This window comes from Lepisosteus oculatus, chromosome 15 (genome assembly GCF_040954835.1).
Source record: "Lepisosteus oculatus isolate fLepOcu1 chromosome 15, fLepOcu1.hap2, whole genome shotgun sequence".
NCBI classification, from domain to species: domain Eukaryota; kingdom Metazoa; phylum Chordata; class Actinopteri; order Semionotiformes; family Lepisosteidae; genus Lepisosteus; species Lepisosteus oculatus.
The window spans coordinates 1,955,204-1,977,092 of record NC_090710.1 but is presented as its reverse complement, the minus strand read 5'-3'; the positions used below and the strand labels follow the sequence as shown (position 1 = coordinate 1,977,092).

Genomic DNA, 21,889 nt, shown 5'->3' with positions numbered 1-21,889 from the left:
CAGATACAGATCACTCCCTACCTACCATTTTATTTAATACTGGGTTATTGCCTATCCTGGCAAGCAAGAGGCGGAAAGCACAGTGCACCCTGGACTAGATACCAGTCCATCACAGGGCACACATAGACCCAGAAGGGCAAAATTCCCAGAAGCCATTTAACCTACCTTTTGGCTGTGGGAGGCAACTAGAGCATCTAGAGGAAACCCATGCATACATGGGGAAAACTCATAAACTACACACATAGAGCACCCCAGAAATTGAACCAACGTTCCCAGTGTTGCAAAGGAACAATGCTAACCACTGCATCCTTAGCAACCCCCCAGAGCACTCAATTAACTATCATTAATACTGCAGTTTTCCACATTTCTCCACAGTGGTTGAGAATGACTGTTCCTCTCTTTTAGGGATACAGTATTTCACTGAATAAAGAAAATCATGGTTGTTGCAAATAAGAACATAACAAAGGTTAAAAACAAGCTATTGGTCCATCTAATCTCTCTGGTAGTTAGCAGTTAAGTGACCCAAGGATCTTATTCAGCTGTCTCTTGAAAGAAAAGGTATTAACTTTAACAAATTAACAAAGTGACTGCGTAGCTTATTCCACACTCCCACAGCCCTTTTGTTAAAGAAGAGCCTCCTTTTTTTAATTTTAAATGCATTTCCATATTGTTTCCATTTGTGCCTTGTGGTTTGTGTTCCACGGTTCATTCTAAAGAAATCTTGCCGGGTTGTTTGAAAAGAACAATGGAGTTTGGACTGACTAGACACAGCTGCTGAGGTAAAACTCAGAGGGTAGCAGGTAGTGAAAGTGCAAAGAAAGACAGCAAAGCAAACAATTGAGGAGTAATAATAAAAAAAATGCTTACACTTATATAGTGCTTTTCTGGACACTCCTCAAAGTGTTTTACAGGTAATGGGGACTCCCCTCCACCACCACCAATGTGCAGCCCCACCTGGATGATGCGACAGCAGCCATAGTGCGCCAGAACACTCACCACACATCAGCTATCAGTGGGGAGGAGAGCAGAGTAATGAAGCCAATTCATAGATGTGGACTATTAGGAGGCCATGATTGATAAGGGCCAATGGGAAATTTGGCCAGGAGAAACACCCTGGGATTTTTAATGACCACAGAGAGTCAGGACATCAGTTTTACATCTCATCCGAAGGACAGCACCTGTTTACAGTATAGTGTCTCCGTCACTATACTGGGGCATTAGGACCCACATGGACCACAGGGTGAGCGCCCCCTGCTGGCCCCCCTAATCCTCTTCCAGCAGCAACCTTAGTTTTTTCCAGGAGGTCTCTTATCCAGGTACTGACCAGGCTCACTCCTGCTTAACTTCAAAGGGTTGCCAGTTGTGAGTTGCAGAGCGATTTGGCTGCTTGTACTGTATGCTAGTTGTGTACAGACAAGGCTCAGGGATGCCAACTGCCAGGCAGTAAACAGGTGGAGTTAATGAACCAGTGACAAGCAAACACAGAGAAGACAGAAATGTGTTATGTGTTATGATGGCATGTTGAAGAAAAAAAGGAAAAAGAGTAGTTTGTTATGATAATTAAAACTGTCTCAAGTCCATGTTGTTTGTATTCAGCACATCCAGACCTCAAGGGGATGGTCTTACATGAAGAGCTGTCCTAAACTGAAAATGTAATGGCCTAGAGTTAAATGTAGAGTTTTTGAACTGTGAAGAATAGTTGCTTCTTCAGAAAACCAGGAACACTTTCTGCAACTACTGAGATCTCTGTAATTATTAATTATGATTATAGATAATGATCATATCTACACCCTAGAAAAGAATGTATTTTTGTTTTCTTCCTCTCTCACTACCCAAACCATAAGGAATTTATTCTTTATAAGGATGTAGCGAAGTTAAGAGATTGCTAAATCTCAATATTATCACATGTATAATGTACATCAGTGGGCCATAAAACTCAATAAGTTACGTTAAAGCATATCTGGTAAACAGAAAACCCTAGAAGAATATTGTAATAACATAACTACAAGACTATAATAACATAAGTATCCTATTGTCAGTCATTGTGTAAGAAGGAAATTCTTCTACTGTAAATATTCTAATATTAGATATCTACAGTAGTAAAGGAACAAGTAATAGGTTTATCCATGCTGAAAAGAGAAGAAAGAAAATGTTTCAGCCGTGGAGCCTTCTATTCTCATATTACAGTAATATTCGAATACTAGCAGAATTCTAATATTAGATATTAGAATATTTAGACACCTTTTGGAATTTTGCACCACAGTTCCAGGAAATGTCATTTCCTGTCTTTCCCATGGGTGTAAGGAATATTTCATATTGTCATATCTTTTCTACATCACGTCATACTGTGTCTATGTTTAGTGACCAAAGTAGAATACAGCCCTTAACCACAAAAATCTTACCAAAGATTACCAAATTATGTTCTTAAAATCACAGAAACATGGTAGACAGAGGGAGACACTGGAAACGACAACTTTAATGGACACACAGTGCAGGAAAGATGGAAGAGCTGAGAGTGTGGTGCAGACTTTCAGTGCGTGTGAACTGATCTAGTCTTTCAAAACAATCTTAGCAAAACTACTGTTGAGAGAACCATTAGTGAACTGTGGTCACAGTATAATTACTTTCAAATATAGATTCAAATTATATTTGAGTCCAAGACAAAGGATTTTCTTTTCAACAAAAGAGACCAATGAAGGAAAAAGAGTAGAATTGGATCTATGCATAGATGTACTGTATATACAGTATATAGAAGAACATGAATTATCCTACCCAAGACTAAGACAATAAAAGTAAAAAGGCAATGGACACATTTTATCAATCATTTAAGAAAAATACAAGGAAAAAGGAATACACTGCTTCTAAATATCTAGATGAATACAAGTTTCGAATAAAGAAAATAAGTTGCAAATACAGACTAAAGGGTGGCCATGAGAGGGTTGAGAGGTGGCCATGAGACAATCTTGCAATGGGGATTCAAATATTAAATTATTATTTTTTTAAAAATCGACCTGTTAAGGATGACACAAAAGGTCTGTGATATAATATAGTATTGTTTTAAAAGAGGAAAAGGAAATTGCTGATGTATTAAACTAATATATTATGCAGGTATCTATCGAGGAGGAAATTGACAAGATGCTACTGGCTGAAGAAAGCTGTAGATTAAATACTTCCTCATTACACAATGCTAATATCGGTTGAGGATGGGGAAGGGAGCTGGGCGCCCCACCTCATTACATTGTCCTAAGATCAGCTCACTGGCCTCACTGCTCTCCAGCTGGAATCTGATACAGGATCCATTAATGGATGGATAGATGAATATTGCCATCCAGATTTAATCATAACCTAAACTCATCGGAAGACACAACTTACACAAATTTGACTTTACATGAAAGTGGGTCACGTAACTTTCAAGAACAGATTATATTACAAGTGTGAAGAGCAAGCAGTGTGTCAAGTGGATAAATATTTTGGAGTGACTGTAATGAATGCAGTCTCCACCAACATCCTCCAGGGCTCTGACTGTATACTTCAGTCCCACATAATTCAGACTTTCGGAGACACAGGCCACACACTCACAGCCCACTCAGTATTGATGGAATGGAAGTGGAAACAGTCACCAGCTTTAGGTTTTTGGGAATTCACATCTCTAAAGATCTAACCTGGACTGTGAACACTGACTCTATCATGAAGAAGGCTCAGCAGCGCCTTTATTTCTTGAGGTGCCTCAAGCGATGGGGGATGCCAATACATGTGTTGGTGAACTACCGCTGCACTATCGAGAGCATCCTCACCAACGGGATCACCGTGTGGTATGGCAACACCTCTTCGCGAGAAAGAAAGGCACTGCAGAGAATGGTCAATATGGCCCAGAAGATCATCGGCTGCGGTCTCACCGAGATTAAACAGCTCTATGAGGACCGCTGCCGTGGTAGAATTCTGGCCATCACAGAGGACAGTCACCACCCCGGGCATGAGCTCTTCACCCCACTGCCCTCAGGCAAGAGATATAAGAGCATACGGACACTTACCACTAGATTCTTCAATAGCTTCTATCCACAAGCAGTGAGACTGGCGAACACATTTAGCCATCCCCCTCGGACCACACCTACACCATCACCATCTACCTCACTGTAATTTATTTATTGTACGTCTCCAGTCATAGTTTACACTTCTGTATTGTTTACATTCAAACTGTCTGCATGTTTACTTGCACATTGCCTATTGTTTGTTTGTACATTGTCTTGATGCACTGTTTGCACTTTGTTTTGTTATTTTTACACTTGTTTTACAATCGAGAGACTTTCTGTAAGTAAGAATTCCATTGTACCAGCACCGGTTACATATGGCAATAAAGTTCAAGTCAAGTCAAGTCAAGTCAAGCTTTCATGTACTGTACAAGTTACAACCCCAACCCAGTGCTTTTTTATTGAAAAGTATGAGTAATCCATACTGAAATCATGCCAGGAAGCACCCAAGTGATTTTATTATTTTTATTATTTACTGTAGGTGGCACAGTGACCCAGTGCTTAGCATTGCTGTCTTGTAGTCTTGTGTACCTGAGTTCAATTCCGGACCTGGGGTGCTATCTGCGAGTTGGTACTGTATGTTCTCCTTGCATATTATGTTTGATTTTACTGAATACAACAAAGGAGGGTAATTCCTCCCAATATACACCTTGTGCGTCTATGGAACACAGACATTGTGCACAGAAACTTCAAGCCAATTTGAAAGAGCTATGAAAATAAACAGTAGTGAACAGTAGAGAACATGGCAGAAAATTAGCAGCAACTGCGGATCAACACAGAACACTTGAATTTCATGGGCATTATATATAGAGATTAATGCTTCTGACATTTCAATGACACCTACTGTATCATTGTGCAATGTATACTTCCTTTGTTTATTATACTGTATCTCATGTTTTTAAAGAGGTTTATTAACCTCTTCTGGGCCGCCCCCAGCTTTTAAAGGCTCCTAGGCAAGATCTTGGAAAGGAGTGCCTCCAAATCACAATTTACACTACTACAGTTCCCACCCCAAACTTACTTTATTATTTAGAGCTATTAAATTAATTATATGACTGCAAAATGTTTATTAACCAGCTTTGAAGAAAACCTCATAAATAACTTAAAACAAGAACAAGAAGCACATATTTCACACAGATAACTTGAATTTTAATTTTTAAAGTAATAACGTGAAATGTGAATCTATTAACTTCCAGTAAAACATGTTTAGCAGTCTACATGTCTAGGTAGAAAATGCCGCTTGTCTACCATTCTCTAGCTTCATGGATCTGACAGACTCAAAACCTAATGAAATACAAATGATTTATTGCAGTGACTTGATTTGTCATACTTCTGTTTGGTGTGCTTACAAGTTGCAACTACATGATTTTAATTTTAAACCATTTCAACATAGTTTACAACAGAAGTAAAAGATGTTAGATGTAATGAAACATTAATACAATTGATCATCACAACATTTACTACAGTACTTTTTAAAATTAAATGAAAAACATTCAGTGTAGCAGCAGCTGAAACCACACTGATACTTTCATCTTTGGCAAACATGAGAGTCATTTACTACAGTACATTGACAGTGAAATAAACCCCTACATTTACATTTACAACTAATAATATTATATTTTATAACTAACAAACAGATTAGCCTAGCACAGCAGCAACAGAGGAAACTGGAGGAAATTTCTGACTCATATTTGAAGGTGCTGATCTAAAAAACATATTTAGGGGTCCCCTGGTGGCTTCTGGGCCCTAGGCAGTCTGGTAGTCACCTAAGCTGGCCCTAATTACAGGGCAGAAATTGTGTTGTACTCTAGATTTCAATTTATAAACCAGGTTACATTTGTAGTCCTTGGAGCATTTATATATTTAAGTAAATAACTTAACCAACACAATGAGAACAATCTGTAAACTTATCTAAATTTATAGTATTAAATATGATAAATGATAAGCACTCAACTGCTATCTTTGGATTTTCTGGTTTTTGAATGTTATTCAACAGAACAGAATTAGGAAGTAAAAACACATGAAAGATGTGGAGTAGCAGGTTTGATGTCTGTTGTCACGCATTTTGTCATGAGACATTTCCTGCAAAGGAATGTGGAATGTTTCTGTTTCACACAGCAACTGGGTATAAAAACTCACTGAGTGCTAACCAAGAGCAGAAGGACAACTCGCAAGATGCTGCCCTATGTTGTTTTAGCCGCGCTCCTCATTCTGCCTGGTAAGTTGCATTTTATATGACTGTTATTTTTATTATTTTGTAAAGCACTACCAAATATGACAAGGCCATAAACAGAACTCTGTGTAATTAAAATCATTTTGTCTTTTCTGCATTGAAATGCATGTGAACATGAAGTCTGTGAAAACAATAAAAACAAGTTGCTATTTCAAAATGAGTCTCACAGAATTCAGTTATTAGCAGGAACACAAACATAAAGTGACATGAGACACTGTGAACATCCATGGAACAGCCTGGCAGAGACGGAGTTGAACAGTCCTGGAACGGATCCTTTCCCAATGGAAGTGTCAGATTCCAGAGTAACATTGTTTCTTTTCTTCCAATCAAGATGTCTAGGGCATACGTAGTAACAAAAATGGGTTTATGATTGAAGAGTGAGTTTTCTTTCCATGATTTCAGGACATGCAGATGAGGTGCAGTATCTGGAGAAAGCACCGCGAAATACAACCCAGCGTGTTGTAGGAGGGGTGACTGTCACTCCCTACTCTTGGCCTTGGCAGGTAAGAGAGCAGATTTCTTGTAGAATTGAAAAGTATTGACGATCTGAGGAAGACTCATGACGTTGGACTGCAGGATAGTGCTGACTTCACTGCAGCATAACTTGGAGTAAATAACTGATTTGTCATATAAGGAAAAGGCCTAAAAAAATAAGAACCATACACGTGTAGCAGTTGTAGTATAATGCTGCTTGTAATAGGTAATCTAGGCTTATCTTTAAAAACTACTGAAAAATCATTTTAAGAATTTGATTTTTAAGTTTATTTTTGGAAAATAAATTTTTTACAGCTCTTTCATCTTAGTATTATGTAATTTTTGGTTGACCTATAGACATGAATATCAAGTGTTATATTGTATAACAAAAGTATTAAAGCATTATACAAAGTCAACGTCGGCACTTAAATATTTCCAATATGCATTTAGATATCTTGTGAAGGTTTTTTAATGAAACTCATGTAGAAACAGTAAAGTGAGGAGGTTTTATATAAAGTGGTTTGGTCTGGATGAAGTGCTCGCACAGCAAGGAATCTTGAATGCATCATGTTCATATTTTCTGTTTACTGTCCTCACACAGTGTTCTTTTTATTGTTGGTGCTGGGTTCAGGTCTCGTTGCGGATTTTCTCCAGTAGCTGTTTGTACCACACCTGTGGCGGCACTTTGATTCACAGCCGGTGGGTTCTGACAGCTGCCCACTGCATCCAAAGGTATGCGACTATCTCTAGTTAATTAGGACAGGGAAAAGGGACAGAATTCAGTGTTGCATCATAGAAGGTCAAAGCTTTTTCCCTCTCCTGTTTCTTCATATTTGATATTACACCTACCTGATCAGGGAAGAAGACGTCATTAAAAATTCTGTTTCCTTTAACAGTGGAACATCTATGGTTGCTTTTCTGGGAGAACACAATATTAATGGGATTGAAGGGAAGGAGCAACTCATTCCTGTGGAAAAGGCTGTGGTTCACCCCAGCTGGTCTAACAATGCTGCAATTGGGTTTGTGTTGCATTTGTTTTAATAAATGTTTTGGGAGATTCTGTTATTTCTGAATTGGTCAGTAGATTAATCAATAGGTTTAAATAAGCATGTTTTTAAAAGTTGTAGTGGAAGATGACTTATAAAAGCTATCAGAGGATTATGATGCTTTTCTCAGCATAACCTGTTATGGAGATAGACAGGAGATTTGAGATATCAGGGAGGGCAAGGGGCATCTTTTCCTGTTCACTTCCTCTTCACAACATTTCCTGCCCTGTTTTAGCTTATGTCAATTCCTTTCCCCAGAACCTAAAAGTTTATATTTAAATCAATGATATTGTCCTCTAGAGTTTGTGCACAAAGTTATCGAACTAGCCTTGAAAGTGAACCATTGCTTATATTCACCTGTGTGTTCAGAGCCTGTCTGTGTTTTTCACTCTGGGCCTATTTCCTTTGAAATATATTTGACTGAACTGGTCTCTTCCTCTGCTCCCTGTGTAATGTGCAGATATGACATTGCCATGGTGAAGCTGATTCAGGGTGCTGTTCTGAACTCCTATGTTGCTCTGGCGACACTGCCCAGCAGTGGCTACATCCTTCCTTCAAACAGTTTGTGCTACATCACTGGATGGGGACTTACTAGCAGTAAGTTTGTAAGAGGAAAATGTCTTCTGAGTGACAAAACCCATTTGAATCTAAACAGGAGTACAAATCAGTGTATCCTTATTAGTTCTGTAATGTATTCAGATGAAATGAGTATTCAAACTGAAGATAAATAAACTGATTGAAGATAATAAAATACTGCGTGCTTTGTTGCAAAAAAGCACTTTACTTAGCATATACATGCAATTACATTGTTAAAAGTTGCATTCAAATATTTTTAAAAAGATGCATTAAATGTTTTAAAGGAGACTCTCCCTCACTAGTAATGATACTTTCCTCTAAACTCAGGCATCTTTCCTTTTGCCAGAAATAAATTAGTACTCTGAGCACAGATAAAACATTACTGTGTGCCAAAAATCTAAGGTGGTAATTAGCCAGACAGGACTCTCTCAACCCTTAGTGTAATAGTGATTCTTACATCTTTCTGAGTGTCTCCAGTTAGTACTGATGTGGCCCATGACAAGGTATTAAATATTTTTAAAACACAGGTGTGCCGGAGAAACATACACACTGCTTTATATTCTAGGTGGGAAATATCAGTGAATCATCACCTGGAGACTTCAGAGTTCACAATAGAATTGTGTTGTAGGCACTGGGGATTATAAATTGCTATAAATTCATAGTAACATCAGAAATGTTGTTAACAGCCAATGGACAGCTGGCAGCCAACCTCCAGCAGGCCAGCCTCCCCAGTGTAGACTACACCACCTGCTCCAGCAGCTCCTGGTGGGGATCAACTGTTAAGAGCTCCATGATCTGTGCTGGTGGAGATGGAATCAGATCAGGTTGTAACGTAAGTAAATCCACTCCAGATATCAGTTCTGTCATTATTGTTTTACTGTAGCTGTGGCTTTTTTTTTGTTTGATCTTAAGCTTGTATTTTGTTTCACAGCTGCATTAAGTACTCGATTGTTTGCATTAATCATGAAGATGGCTATCCCAGAAAAAAACATTTCTTTAGGTGTAAGTTTTGACACACTGACTTGTTTGCAAGGACTGTCTTTGTGTACTATTCAAATGCCAGAGCTTTGATGATTAATGTTTCCCCTTGCTCTGTAATCTGCTCTGTCCTGCAGGGGGATTCTGGAGGACCCCTGAACTGTTTTGTCAGTGGAAGATACCAAGTTCATGGAGTGAGCAGCTTTGTGTCTTCATTAGGCTGTAATGTTTACAGGAAGCCTACAGTCTTCACACGTGTCTCAGCATACACAAGCTGGATCAACAGTGTAAGTCCAAAACTTTGTTTTTGATGACAAATGTTGATGGGTTTGCATTTGCAGGCAGGGGGTGTTTTAAAGAAATTTGCCACTAAAGAAGTGGAATTTGGAATATTAAACATACAATTTGGAATAATACTGCTTCACAAAGTACATATTATCATATGTCCTACAACTGAATGTGCTCTGTTGTTCATATGTTTAATGAGTCTATTGCAGGCTTGAGCTCTAATAACTCTTTGCATGATCTGTGTAGCCCAGAAAAATGTTGGCTTCCATTTTCTTTTATACAATTTAGCAGATTAAAAGTGCTTTTCTTTCTATATAAAACTGTATATTTATGCAGATATACAGTAAAACAAAATAACATAAAAAAATATCATTAACTATAACAGTATGTACAAATTGAAAAATGTACCATCCATGCTGCATTTTCCAGAATGCTGTCAAAACTTAGTTAATTTTTGGTACCTTCAGGCCACCTTGGTGACGTGTGTTTCTCTTCTTCTAGGTCATCGCCAGTTATTAAGTATCAGTGGGCTGTGGTAAATGGATAACATTTCTGACACCTGCTGTGTGACAAGAGATGCACAATAACATCTATATGTGTAATTTACTAGCAATAAAGCATTTTTCTTGCAAAAGCAAGCTATCTTTATTTTGTACTCTATATCTGCTATATTTTGATACTGACACATTTAACTTAAAGTAAATAAAGACATTAGCAATTTGAACAAAGTAATAGATGTTTTCCCAATATCAGAGTCTACATTTGGACAGGTATTTAGTAACAAGAACAACATTATAACACAAGCACACAACACAAAAAATTGCACAACATATAACATTAAATGTTACATAACACACAAAACTACTGTACGCGTTCCAGAGGCCTGCATCCTAACAGACTTAGAAAACGCACACGTAAGCCTGTAACCTGAAACACTCTGCAGTACCTTTACAGGCCAACAAGAGAAATACTATTTTATCCAATACAGGGTTGCGGAAGAGGCGTAGTGAAATACCCAGCACTTTCAATAAAAGAATACAACTCAGCAATGGATCTCTTCCTGAGAGAATGGAATCTCTCTCCCTATTGTAAAAATGCATCATCAAATTAGGATAGAATCCTCTTTATCTAAAAGATTCTACAATAAATGAAATCAGTATTTTCTAAAAATTATATGACAGCAAGCTCTCAAAGACAATGCTCGACTTTATTTGCTAGATTCTGGTCTCCAAGACTGATCAGAGCAAGGTCCTCTACCATGCCACAAAAAAAGGCAGAAATATACAGTAGACATGATAGAGCAAGAGACAGATGATGATGTTTCTTCTTTTTTCCTCTCCTTCTTCTCTATCTCTTCTTTGTCTCCTCCTTCTGTTCTTTATCCAGTGTTTTTATGTTTTTTTTTGTGTGTTTTCCTTTATTCAGTAGTTTATTCAGTATGAAAAATGCAGTGTATGTTTGACGTAGTTCACCTGTTTGAGAGAGTTAACAGCCCATACCCCCCAGTATTGTGAGAACTGACCCAGGGCATTGTTGAATGGGTGGTGTGAGGGCTATGAGTGAGTCCCAGTTGCGAGACTTATATATGCTGGTGAGCTGACGAGTGTGAGATTAGGTCTACCCTTCCTTCTGAATTTCTATTATAACTTTCTTACACCTGTGGTTTATTATTAACCACAAAAATTCTCCAGAAAATGTACTTTGATCCACTGGGATTACCTGTCTCTAATGTCAGCTTCAAGGGGTAAACATCCCTGCTTGAACTCATTGTTTTTAAATATTGAAAAACCCCAGCATTTTTATTATTCTCCCCTCAAAAAATATTGTCCTCAATAATTGCTTGTATCAACATGCCAAAAGGGTGAAGGAAATGTAACAGATTTTTGCTTTACCTTTTATACACAGTGTTTGAGAGTCACTATAGCCTTCCTAAGGCACAGGGGTACAGTGGTATCATCGCACAGTGGGTCCCTGGGTTCAGTTACCTGTGCTATCTCTGCTGTTAGTATGGAGTTTATATGTTCTCCCTGTGTTTGCATGGATTTCCAGTGGGCGCTTTCCTCTCACAGTCCAAAAACACACTAGTAGGTTAATTGGTTTCTGGAAAAATTGGCCTAGTGTGAGTGTGTGAGTGTTTGTGTCTGTGTGTGCCCTGCAATGGACTGGTGTGCTGTTGACGATATTTTTAGCTCCCCTGCGACCCTGAACAAGATGAGTGGATGGATTTTGCCTTTCTATTCAAAGACTGTGCTTTTTCTATTCTTTCAATTTGTTTTGCTTTTTTTGTTTTTGAAATAAATAATAAATGTCTCTACAAATTGCCTGACAAACTGGGTGTGTTGGTGTGCCAGGTCCTGCCTATTTTGGTTCTACACTTCCACACCCTGAGACTGATTCTACTCTCCCAAACCCTGACACTGTTCCTTCTCGTTATGGAGTTTATATAACAAAAGTTCGGGAGGGATGACAACAACCAAACTCAATCGTTCCAAGCCGACAGTAATTAGCAATCACTCCCTTCGTCCTTCCTCCACCAAACGCTATAAATACCAACTTGACATCTCTCTCCCTCGCGTGTGACTTTTGCATCCCACCTCCACCCCAACTCCACCTCTGCAGCTGGTTACCCTTGGTTACCCTGGGTGGGGGTCCTGGCCTCCTCGTCCTATGGCCAGGAGGTTGACCCTCAGCCAAGGAGGTTAATCCAAATATCAGTTCCATAATAGTTCATTAGGCTTTGATCTTGGGTGTTGTCATTCCTAGTGAACATTCTTAAACACTTCTCTGCCCAGGATGGTCTTTCCTGCTAAACTCTTCTCAGTCCATCTATTCCCCATCCATACAATCCTTAGGTCTACAGACAATTGTGCCGTAATAGTAGCAGTCTGTCTCTTTCTAGCCAGAGTATGAACGGTTTTATTCCCCGTCACAAATTAGTGTTCATCACTCAAAGATCAATTGAATCCATTCAATCTGTGTATTTATGTTGTTTTATGGTTTTATTTATTACTATCAATTAATCTGTGTCCAGTGGCAGCAGATGAACTCATGGTTTTGCTACTCTAATAATTCTCTGTATGGGGGTTTTATTCAGAACAATTAAAATAAATAACTAGTCAGTAGTTCTCATCAGTATGAGAACTGCCCCTTGCTGTCTGTACTAAACCTAGTTCACTTCACTTGCAGCTTACTTCTTCTGAAATCATTTGAGCTCCTGTAAAAAGGACAGTTTTGCTGGAGACACTGGCGTGCCAAAATCATTTTCAAACTTCAAGCTAATTTTAACTGCGGTTTCAAATACAGGGGCTCCAGATCTCCAGAGACGCCGTAACACACAGTCGTAATCCTGTCACTCATAATTTATCCCTGACTCTATTTGCCAAAAGGCGGTACTGGAGGTGGGGAGGCAGAGAAGTTGATTGAATGTTATTTGAGTTATGGTATTAGTGGCAAGTAGGGAAGCACGCGTGATTAGCAATTTTATTTGAAGAAATTAAGGTAGGAATACTCAAAATAAGTCCAATATTAAAGTTTAATTTTAGTTTAGATAGTTCTGTTACAACCGCAGCGTCCGCTGCTGCCAGTTTTTCTAAATAAGCTTTTGTTAAGTTTTATCATTGTTAATTAAATAATTAATTTTACTGTCTGAGTTTGCTGGCTTGCAGTAGCTAGAAATTAATATTTCAATATTTTTTAAACGTAAGAGTTCATCAAATGAACCATATGTACGACACATTTCCATCCTGGACATCATAGTCAGTTTTTTTCTAACGTGGTGGTTGCTTTTAATACAGTTTACGGTATAATAAGATGTACATACAAATCAGATATGAAATTATTGACTCCCTCTGACTTTTGCACTGAAAAGACAGGTGCAATACTGTAGTTTTGACCTTCGGTTTGTGTGCAAATACGAAAGGCTTTTCTAATGACGACATCGAAATAAGTTGTTTTCATTCGGATATAATTCTGCATTAAAAAATAGTACTTTTTTAGGAAATCGCTGGATTTGCAAAATGCATGAGCCAATTAAGATGCATTAATTAATCTTGATGTTAATGCATTGCTGGCATATTTACGAGACGTACTGTGATTGGTGCAATATCGGAAATTCTGCAAATACTTTCTTTGCATTTTAGAGTAGTCTAAGAAAACGCTGTGCTCATGACGCCATAAAATAATAACAAGGAATGACTTATTACCCTGTAGCTTGAAAATGTAAAAGATAATCCTAAAGTTGTTTGTCATGATTCCATCCATATGTTCTGTAAGTAATAAAAAGTGAGCGAACAGCTGATTTACATGGAGTGACAAAGAAATAATAACAACAAAATGTATTTTCTGTTATTGCTGCTCTCAGGGTAAGGTCATTTTTCCTGTTCTAATAGGATCGGGCTGTGAATCCGGCCTGCTGCATATTTTCAGGGCGACCAGAAACGACCCAATTAAATTAATAAATTAATTAATAAAGAAAGGGTTTTTTTTATTTTACAGCTTTATTTTATTTTAATGCACAGTGTGTGTTTGCATACCTGTTGGAGTAAATTAGGAAGCACGTGCAGTGCAGTATGTTTGCATGTCTTTCCGTGTGTATGAATGGTCTGGAATTCGTGTCTGGAAAAGGCAACCTCACTTAAATAAAGCAAATATTTTTATAATATGTAAATAAACATTGACAAAAAGTATAGAATGACGCAAGTTTTTCTTCTAATGTGAATGATTTTATTTTTTATTTTTATTTTATTGCTTTACACATTCTTTCTACTCTAGCGTTGCCACTAGAAAAAAGAAACAACAACAACACATGTCTTTTCTGTTATTGCTTCTGTCAGGGAAAGGACATTTTTCCTGTTCAAATACAGGGGCTCCAGATCTCCAGAGACGCCGTAACACAGTCAGAATCCTGTCACTCATAGTTTATCCCTGACTCTATTGGCCAAAAGGTGGTACTGAATGCGGGGATGCAGAGAAGTTAATTGAATGTTATTAGTGTATTAGTTGCAAGTAGGGAAGCACGCGTGATCAGCAATTTTATTGAAAGAAATTAAGGTAGGAATACTCAAAATAAGTCCAATATTGAAGTTTAATTTTCGTCTAGATAGTTCTGTCACTACAGCTCCGACACTGCTGCCAGTTTTTCTAAATAAGCTTTTGTTAAGTTTTATCATTGCTAATTATATCATTAATTTTACTTTCTGAGTTTGCTGGCTAGCAGTAGCTAGAAATTAATATTTCAATATTTTTTTAAATGTAGGAATGAGTAGCTTCATCAAATGAACCATAATAACGACACATTACCATCCTGATTTGGACATCATAGTCACTTTTTTTCTAATGTGGTGGTTGCTTTTAATACAGTTTACATTATATTAAGATGTACATACAAACAAGATATGAAATTATTGACTCCCTCTGGCTTTTGCACCGAAAAGACAGGTGCAATACTGTAGTTTGTTCCTTCAGTTTGTGTGCAAATACAAAAGGCTTTTCTAACATCGAAATAAGTTGTTTTCATTCGAATATAGTTTTGCATTTTACAAAAATCTTACCTTTGTAGGAACTCGCTGGATTTGCAAACTGCTTGAGCCAATTTAGATGCATTAATTAATCTTACAAATTAAAGTTTTTCTTCTAATGTGAATGATTTCATTTTTTAAGTTGTGGAAGCACTTTATATCACTTTACACATTCTTTCTACTCTAGCATTGCCACTTGAAAAAAATCACTAACCGCGCAAAATTACTTCGAACACAGTGCGGCCTGCGATTTATAACAGTACACAAAGTATACCACTAAGTATTCTAGAAATTGCATTAAAAATAAATATAAATTCATTTTTTGGGAAACCCTACGTCTGCATCATTGCAAATAACCTCCTGTGTATTCCGCAATCATAAGAATACAGTAGCTTTAACATTTAACAAGGGTAGTTTGTGTGTTGTGTAATTGTCTGAAATCAGACGGGTTCCATTGAGTTTCCTGTTTAATGAAATGCAACAATACATTCTAAAATTTTTCCAAGAAAAAGTAGGTCAGATATAGAGTGAAAATGGTTTACAGTAGGTAGCATTAAAGTTTTTAAGGCTATGCATGTGTAAAGTAGTATCATTGTTGGCAAGCATTCCATTTTGTCATGTGTTTTAGTTTGTACTGCATTTCAGACTTTAAGCCAAGTTAGACCTAAATGCTTTTCTACCTTAATATTAATCTTTTTTATCACTCTTGGTAAATTGCATTCATATAATCTATTTTCTGCTACTTCTCACACCTTCTAAAATGGGTGAGAGTCTGCAGGTTGAAAAACACTGACAGAACAGTATTGAATGATATACTGGCTTGTTCTCATGTTGGTTTTGGTAGGTTTGGAGGCAGGCATGTGAAAGGGGGGAACAAGTGATGTTAGTTTACAGATATAATTGCAGGGCAGGGCTTGTTAATTCATCTTATGTTTCCTGTTCAGGCAAAAATGGCTAGGTTTCCTTGTATCCTTGGTCTAGTAGATCTGTCTTGGGATTTGCTTTCCATGTCTACTCAGGCTCAGCACAGCAAAATGGTGAATCCAAGAGCTTCTACACGCAAGAGGAAGGCCGTGGCCCCTAAGCGCCAAGATCTCCTCCCTCCTTTACCACCCCAGCGATCCGAAAGACCAGGTCATGATTTACTTTATGATTTTAGCAGTTCCTGTTTTAAGCCAGCACGTGTAGATGTCGGTTCTCTTCTGACTCCTATCACTGAATTTGTAATATTCCATTTTATCACTCCAGTGGTATCATTTGTATTGGTTATCTGTCACATCCTTTTGCAAGTGAGCGTCTGCAAGCTTAATAGGAAACACATTGGTGGATATGTGAGCACAAACCGTATTTACACATTTGTGTCTATGGTTAGTCTGTTGCCTTGTCTCTCTTTGTGGTCAGTGCATTAAATGGTCTGTGTTATAGAGGGAGAGTGTCACGACCACCAGGCAGTCAAGACCGACTCTTAAGCGAGCTAATCATCACCAGCAGCGGGTGATTATTAACAAACGCCGCCGCACAAGTTAAACCACCTGCACACACTCCACCGTGCGGTGCACAGTGCTATTTATACCATCTTCACTTGCTTCCCGCTGCTCGGTATTGAGTCTACTCCTTGAGAGCTCTACCTGGCGTTTTTTCCTGTACCTCGTTTATTCTGGTTATTGGACTCCTCTTCTGCCTTTTCAACTTTGCACCTCCCCTCTCGCCTCGGACTGTCTGCTACCGGAGTTCTCCCTGGATTACTATTTGCCTTACGCCTTTTGACCACGACCTTGCCTCTCGTTTTGGATTGTTCGCCTTCCTCATCTATTACCCGTGCCTGAATCTGCACAGGATCCTTGTATCTTCCCACCACAGGTTCCCAGCAGAGAGATGCTAATGCACAAAGTATGTTTCTTCCAGGGACCAGTGCTATGATCGAGGTCAGCCCGGTCCAGGAACCTACTAACAAGCAGCTACGCAGGGGCCCTTCCACCAGAGCAGTAATGTCCTTTGCACTTCAACTGGGCACCACACTGGATACACACACACTGGATAAACTACACACATTCTGGATAGACACTGGATACACACACACTAGAAGCACACACTCTGGACACACACACACTGGATTAACTGTAAACTCACACTTGATACACACACTCTGGATACACACACATGATGGATAAACTGTACACTCACATTGGATATACACTCACAATGGATACATACTGTACACACAGTGGATACATACTCACAAGGGATAAATACTGTATTTAGCTTTGCCTGTGTCCAGTCTAGTACATCTGTGTGTAGATTGATTGTTCTTGTCTACACAGACTCAGCAGAGCAAAATACAAAATCAGGAAAAGCCAGGTTCTGCTCGTAAGAGGAAGGCTGAGGTCCCTCAGCGCCAAGTTCCTCCCCCTCCGCCACCACCCCAGAAATCTGACAGTGCAGGTCAGTGCGAAGCTCCACCACTGTGACTCGCTGTGTTTCTGTGTGTCTTCATCTGCCTGTCTGTCCCTCTGTGTCTCAGTTATTGTATTGGCCTCCCTTCAAATTTTAGTTCAGGGTTATTGTCACGTGTTCCTGAGTACAATGAAATGCTTACTTCCGTGTTTTCCTCAAACATGACAAATGACATAAAATATTACATAACATTGACAGAAAATGACATAACAAATTACATCTCAATTCTTGGAGACAATAACAGGGTAGCAGCTATTATTTAACAAACATTTAGATAGCAAAGCTGTGTGCAAAGTTCAGCAGTGGCTGTAAATTCACTTTGCTTTCTGATTCACAAATTCAAAGTTGTGGTTGTGTTTTGAGTTCAATGCAAAACAGAGGGGTGTAAGTGGGTGGAGAATTTAAGAGGTGGAGTTTAGGAGTCTTATGTCTGTGCTGTAGAAGCTTTCTTTGAACCTAGAGGACCAGGCTCTTATAAAAAGTGCATTTCCAGGGTGGTTTTGATCCTTGATAATTTTACTTCCCGTTCTTAGGCAGTGCGTGGATACTGCATGGTCATGGTCATGCATGGCATGGTCATCTGTCACTTTAATCATTTAATTTTTGTAAAGTCAGCTCTTGCAATAAAAAAATCAGTACACACACAACTGAATGCAAAGTGCTGCTCCTGTAAAGGTCCTTAAATTTGTCTTTTTTGTGATCCAGTCATACAATATGCCATGGGAAAATAATTTCGAGCATATGTCAGTTAACCACTGAAGTACACTAGTCATTGCCAAGCCTGGCCACATAGGTTGTGCATTATACAGTATAGTTTGACATTCTCTTCATATTTTCTTTTGAGGCAGGTAAATCTGCTAACCTTATGCTTTGTAGGAGTATATACCCAACCAAAACTGTGTTTATCTGAACAGCAGTTACTTACTTTTGAAATATTGGAATAAACAGATATATGCGATATATATAAATCTCTAAATTTATGAAGAAAAGTGTGTGACTGATATGCGAGTGCAGACTGTATGTGTCTATATTTTTGGTTAGTCTGTTGCCTCATATCTTTGTGTGAACAGTGCATTAATTATTTGTTTTGTACAAGGGGAGAAGCCAGTGAAAAAGCGTACATACCGTCCAGGGTCCCGCGCTTTGATGGAGATTCGCCGGTACCAGGAATCCACTAATCTGCTTCTACGCAAACGCTCCTTCGCCAGATTGGTAATGTCTTGTACACACTCATGCTACACAAATAGTGGAAATACAGTAAGGTAGTGCACTGTATACAATGGACTTCTTTATTGTATGTTTTCTTGGTAACAGAAGAGCACTGATGATGACAATAACTCTGCATGCTTGTCTGGTATCATTGTGTTTTGCTACCACAGTCCCACTACCCGGAAGCAGTGAGTGAGGTGAGGAGCAGTGAAGCTAAAAAACAGTAGAATTAGTAGGAGTTTAACTCAAGTCGCTTACTTGTGTCTCTCCACTCAATTCTAGAAGGTTTTGTGGGGGGGTTTTAATCACCAGCAGCTTTAGACATTTGCAGGGACATTAAATCGGACCATTCGAGCCTTGATTGATCTGCCGCTAAAGATGTTGTGTGGTTCCAGGTACGCGAGGTGTGTAAGCAGATGTTTCTGATGGATTACAGATGGCAGGGCATCGCTATCACCGCGCTTCAAGAGGTGAGACTGTGGGTTTACCTTGTGGTCTACTGTCTTTGAGTTTAGTGGTACTTTACTGTCACTCTACACCATTGACATACTTGTGTACTTGAATTTATATTTACATCTACATCAGATATGAGTATACATATAAAGATTCACATTTAAATTGTTCCAGAAATGGCCAGATCCCATCACATCTATTGCCTGTCTTTGTCTGCCAATGCATGGTACAATATACCTGAAGCTGTACCTGGTTATCTGTACAACGCAATGTAATCACCCAGGAATCTGAGCCCTCTACTGCCACCTATCGGAGTGTAGCAGCAGACCTAGTGTCTTCTGTCAATTATTGATCTTACCGTGATTGTTTTTCCACATATCAAATGTGGTTAAATGTTCCTGAATTGTTAGCCTTGAGACAGAAATTAATCTTGAGCTTTGTTATAGGGAAATTATTTTGTTTAACAGTTTAAAATTATTTAAGGATCTTGAATAATTATGAACCGTGACATATTCCAGTGGGATAGACTGGCATTCCGTCCAGGGTGTACACTGCCTTGGGTCTTTCGCATGCTGAGATCTGGCTCCCCTGTGACTCTAAATTGGAAGAAGCAGTTGGAAAGCAGATTGATGAGTGGAAATATACCATGTTTGGTGTACTGACTACTTGACGCATTTTTTATGCTCACATCATCTGCTCCTTGTATTTATATAATATGAATTCAATACGTGAGCCTTTGCAAAATCCAGGCTTACCAGGTTGTTGTGGTCATTTTGTCTGTCTGTTGGGAAATGCGCCCGGTGTCTCTGATCTACACCTCTGCCCTCTCTTAGGCTGCAGAGGCGTTCCTAGTGCGGCTCTTCCAGGACTCCTACTTGTGCTCATTGCATGCCAAGCGGGTCACCCTGTTCTCCAGGGACGTCCAGCTGGCCCGCCGTATCCGGGGTCCTGAGGACCGCGTGTGAGGAGCCAGTCCAGCACCGTTCAGCAGGATGGCCACAATGTCTGGATATTTGTCAGACATTGTAACAGGTGTTGTATTTCCACAAGTTCTGTTAAGTTGGAAATGATTATGTTCGATTTTTGAGCTCCTGTTGAAAACTTTTCTATGTTATGCAAAGACTGTATTTGAAATTGTTACAGTATGTTCTGTTGTTTGAATTTTTATGATGTCGAAATAGTGGCTTGAATTCTGTACCTAAGAATACCAATAGTTTTTATTTGCGAGCAATTTTCAAAGTCCTGTACTATAGCTCACATAATACTGAGCCTGTTACTGACTTTTTCAAGAAAAGACACATTGGAAGTGGTAGTTTTAAGTAGTATGTGGGAAAGTGGTTTGCGGTAAGGAAAAGGAAAAAGAGTTATATTAGTTTCTATTTTGTTTTACAGGGTTAGTCAAAGTGCGGTTGTTAATGTTGACGGTTTATTACAAATTAGTTACATGGGTAACTGACAAAAAAGATTTCAAATTAAAGCATAAATGTCAAAGATTCTAACAGTTGCAGTCCTTCTGTGGAGGAGAAAATAATGCTTCAGTAAAGTAATTGACCTTTATACTTGTCTACAGCAACCCTGTTTCTACTAAAGGTTTTTTGTAGATTGTGTTTTTATTTATTGTGTTTGATATTATGTAATTTATGGTTATTATGTTTGTATTGTAATTTTTGCAAATAAAAAAAAACAGGTGTCAAAATAGCAGACTTTAAGCTGACGGGACGTTAGGAGGTCTTTACTTAACAAAGGATCAAAAACAGGAAGTAAGATTAAACACACCGCTGTGGAGGTGCAGGATGAAGGATTGTGAGGTGCCAGAGCTGGGGTAGGTGTCCAAATAGGTCTAATAAAATATGGGATACAAAAATAGACCATATTACAGTTTTTCTCAGCTGCTCAAATTAAATTCCTGAAACATACTTTTTCAAAATGGTTAATGCAAGTCCCGCAAATTAAGTGTGATTTGAGAAACACTTTTGTCATTTATGACTGTGTTTACACAAAATTCAAAGCACATTTGTACAAAACAATGAATGCAAATCTGCAGTTAACAGAGTAAGGCTTGTGAAACTAAATGAATTAATTAGTTCACAGCTGAAAGCAACCAGTCCCATGACTGAAACCTTACAGATAACAGCCAAAATTGGTATATCATCAGTCAAAACTGAAGCATACATTTACTGTATTAGGTTACCAGTGAGTTAGTTTTGCAGAAGGATGGAGCAGGAACAAGTAGTTGGAAGAAAAAGGGGTCTGAATGCATGGTGATAGTGCTGGGGGGAGATAATGGGAAAGAGAAAGGTGGAGTTATACAAATACTGTACCTCTAATGAAATAAAGGTCACCACAGTCCAAATCATGGCTTAATAGTGACGTGGCAGGACCCTTATTGGACACGGAGTCATACGGAATGTGACAGGACAGTGAGGGGTAATATAACCATGTTACTATATCAGATGTTATCATCTTTTGAATAGCTTTCTGGGAGCAAAGATAGCCAGTATTCCATTTCTGGGCTCTATTGTATTGATTGATGTCCTGTTTTGCATCTGAAGCATGTGCTAAGTCTTTTGATTTTGTTAGAGCCTTTTGCACCTATATTGTCCTGTTTTGCAGAAAGATGGTTTTGAGGTTTGG

The 21,889-nt window shown here is 38.6% G+C and overlaps 2 protein-coding genes across 3 annotated transcripts; both read left to right on the top strand.

The window, feature by feature from the left end:
* Window positions 1-6,154: 6,154 nt before the first annotated feature.
* LOC138223152 (chymotrypsin-like elastase family member 1) lies at window positions 6,155-10,257 on the top strand. Its single transcript, XM_069179096.1, has 8 exons — window positions 6,155-6,246; window positions 6,664-6,764; window positions 7,367-7,467; window positions 7,632-7,754; window positions 8,242-8,378; window positions 9,044-9,189; window positions 9,473-9,622; window positions 10,125-10,257. The coding sequence occupies exons 1-8, from the start codon at window positions 6,204-6,206 to the stop codon at window positions 10,140-10,142; spliced, it is 819 nt and encodes a 272-aa protein (XP_069035197.1). The 5' UTR covers window positions 6,155-6,203; the 3' UTR covers window positions 10,143-10,257.
* A 2,779-nt stretch (window positions 10,258-13,036) lies between these two features.
* Window positions 13,037-21,839, top strand: LOC102694771 (histone H3-like centromeric protein A). Of its 2 annotated transcripts, none has more exons than XM_006638976.3 (7): window positions 13,037-13,121; window positions 16,159-16,273; window positions 17,045-17,124; window positions 17,461-17,581; window positions 18,690-18,805; window positions 19,198-19,272; window positions 20,089-21,839. In XM_006638976.3, exons 2-7 carry the CDS (start codon window positions 16,174-16,176, stop codon window positions 20,218-20,220), a joined length of 624 nt encoding a protein of 207 aa, XP_006639039.3. In that variant the 5' UTR covers window positions 13,037-13,121; window positions 16,159-16,173; the 3' UTR covers window positions 20,221-21,839. The 2 variants fall into 2 exon arrangements, with proteins under 2 accessions (XP_006639039.3, XP_015219021.2); XM_015363535.2 differs by lacking the exon at window positions 13,037-13,121 and adding an exon at window positions 13,714-13,984.
* The last annotated feature ends 50 nt before the right edge of the window (window positions 21,840-21,889 follow it).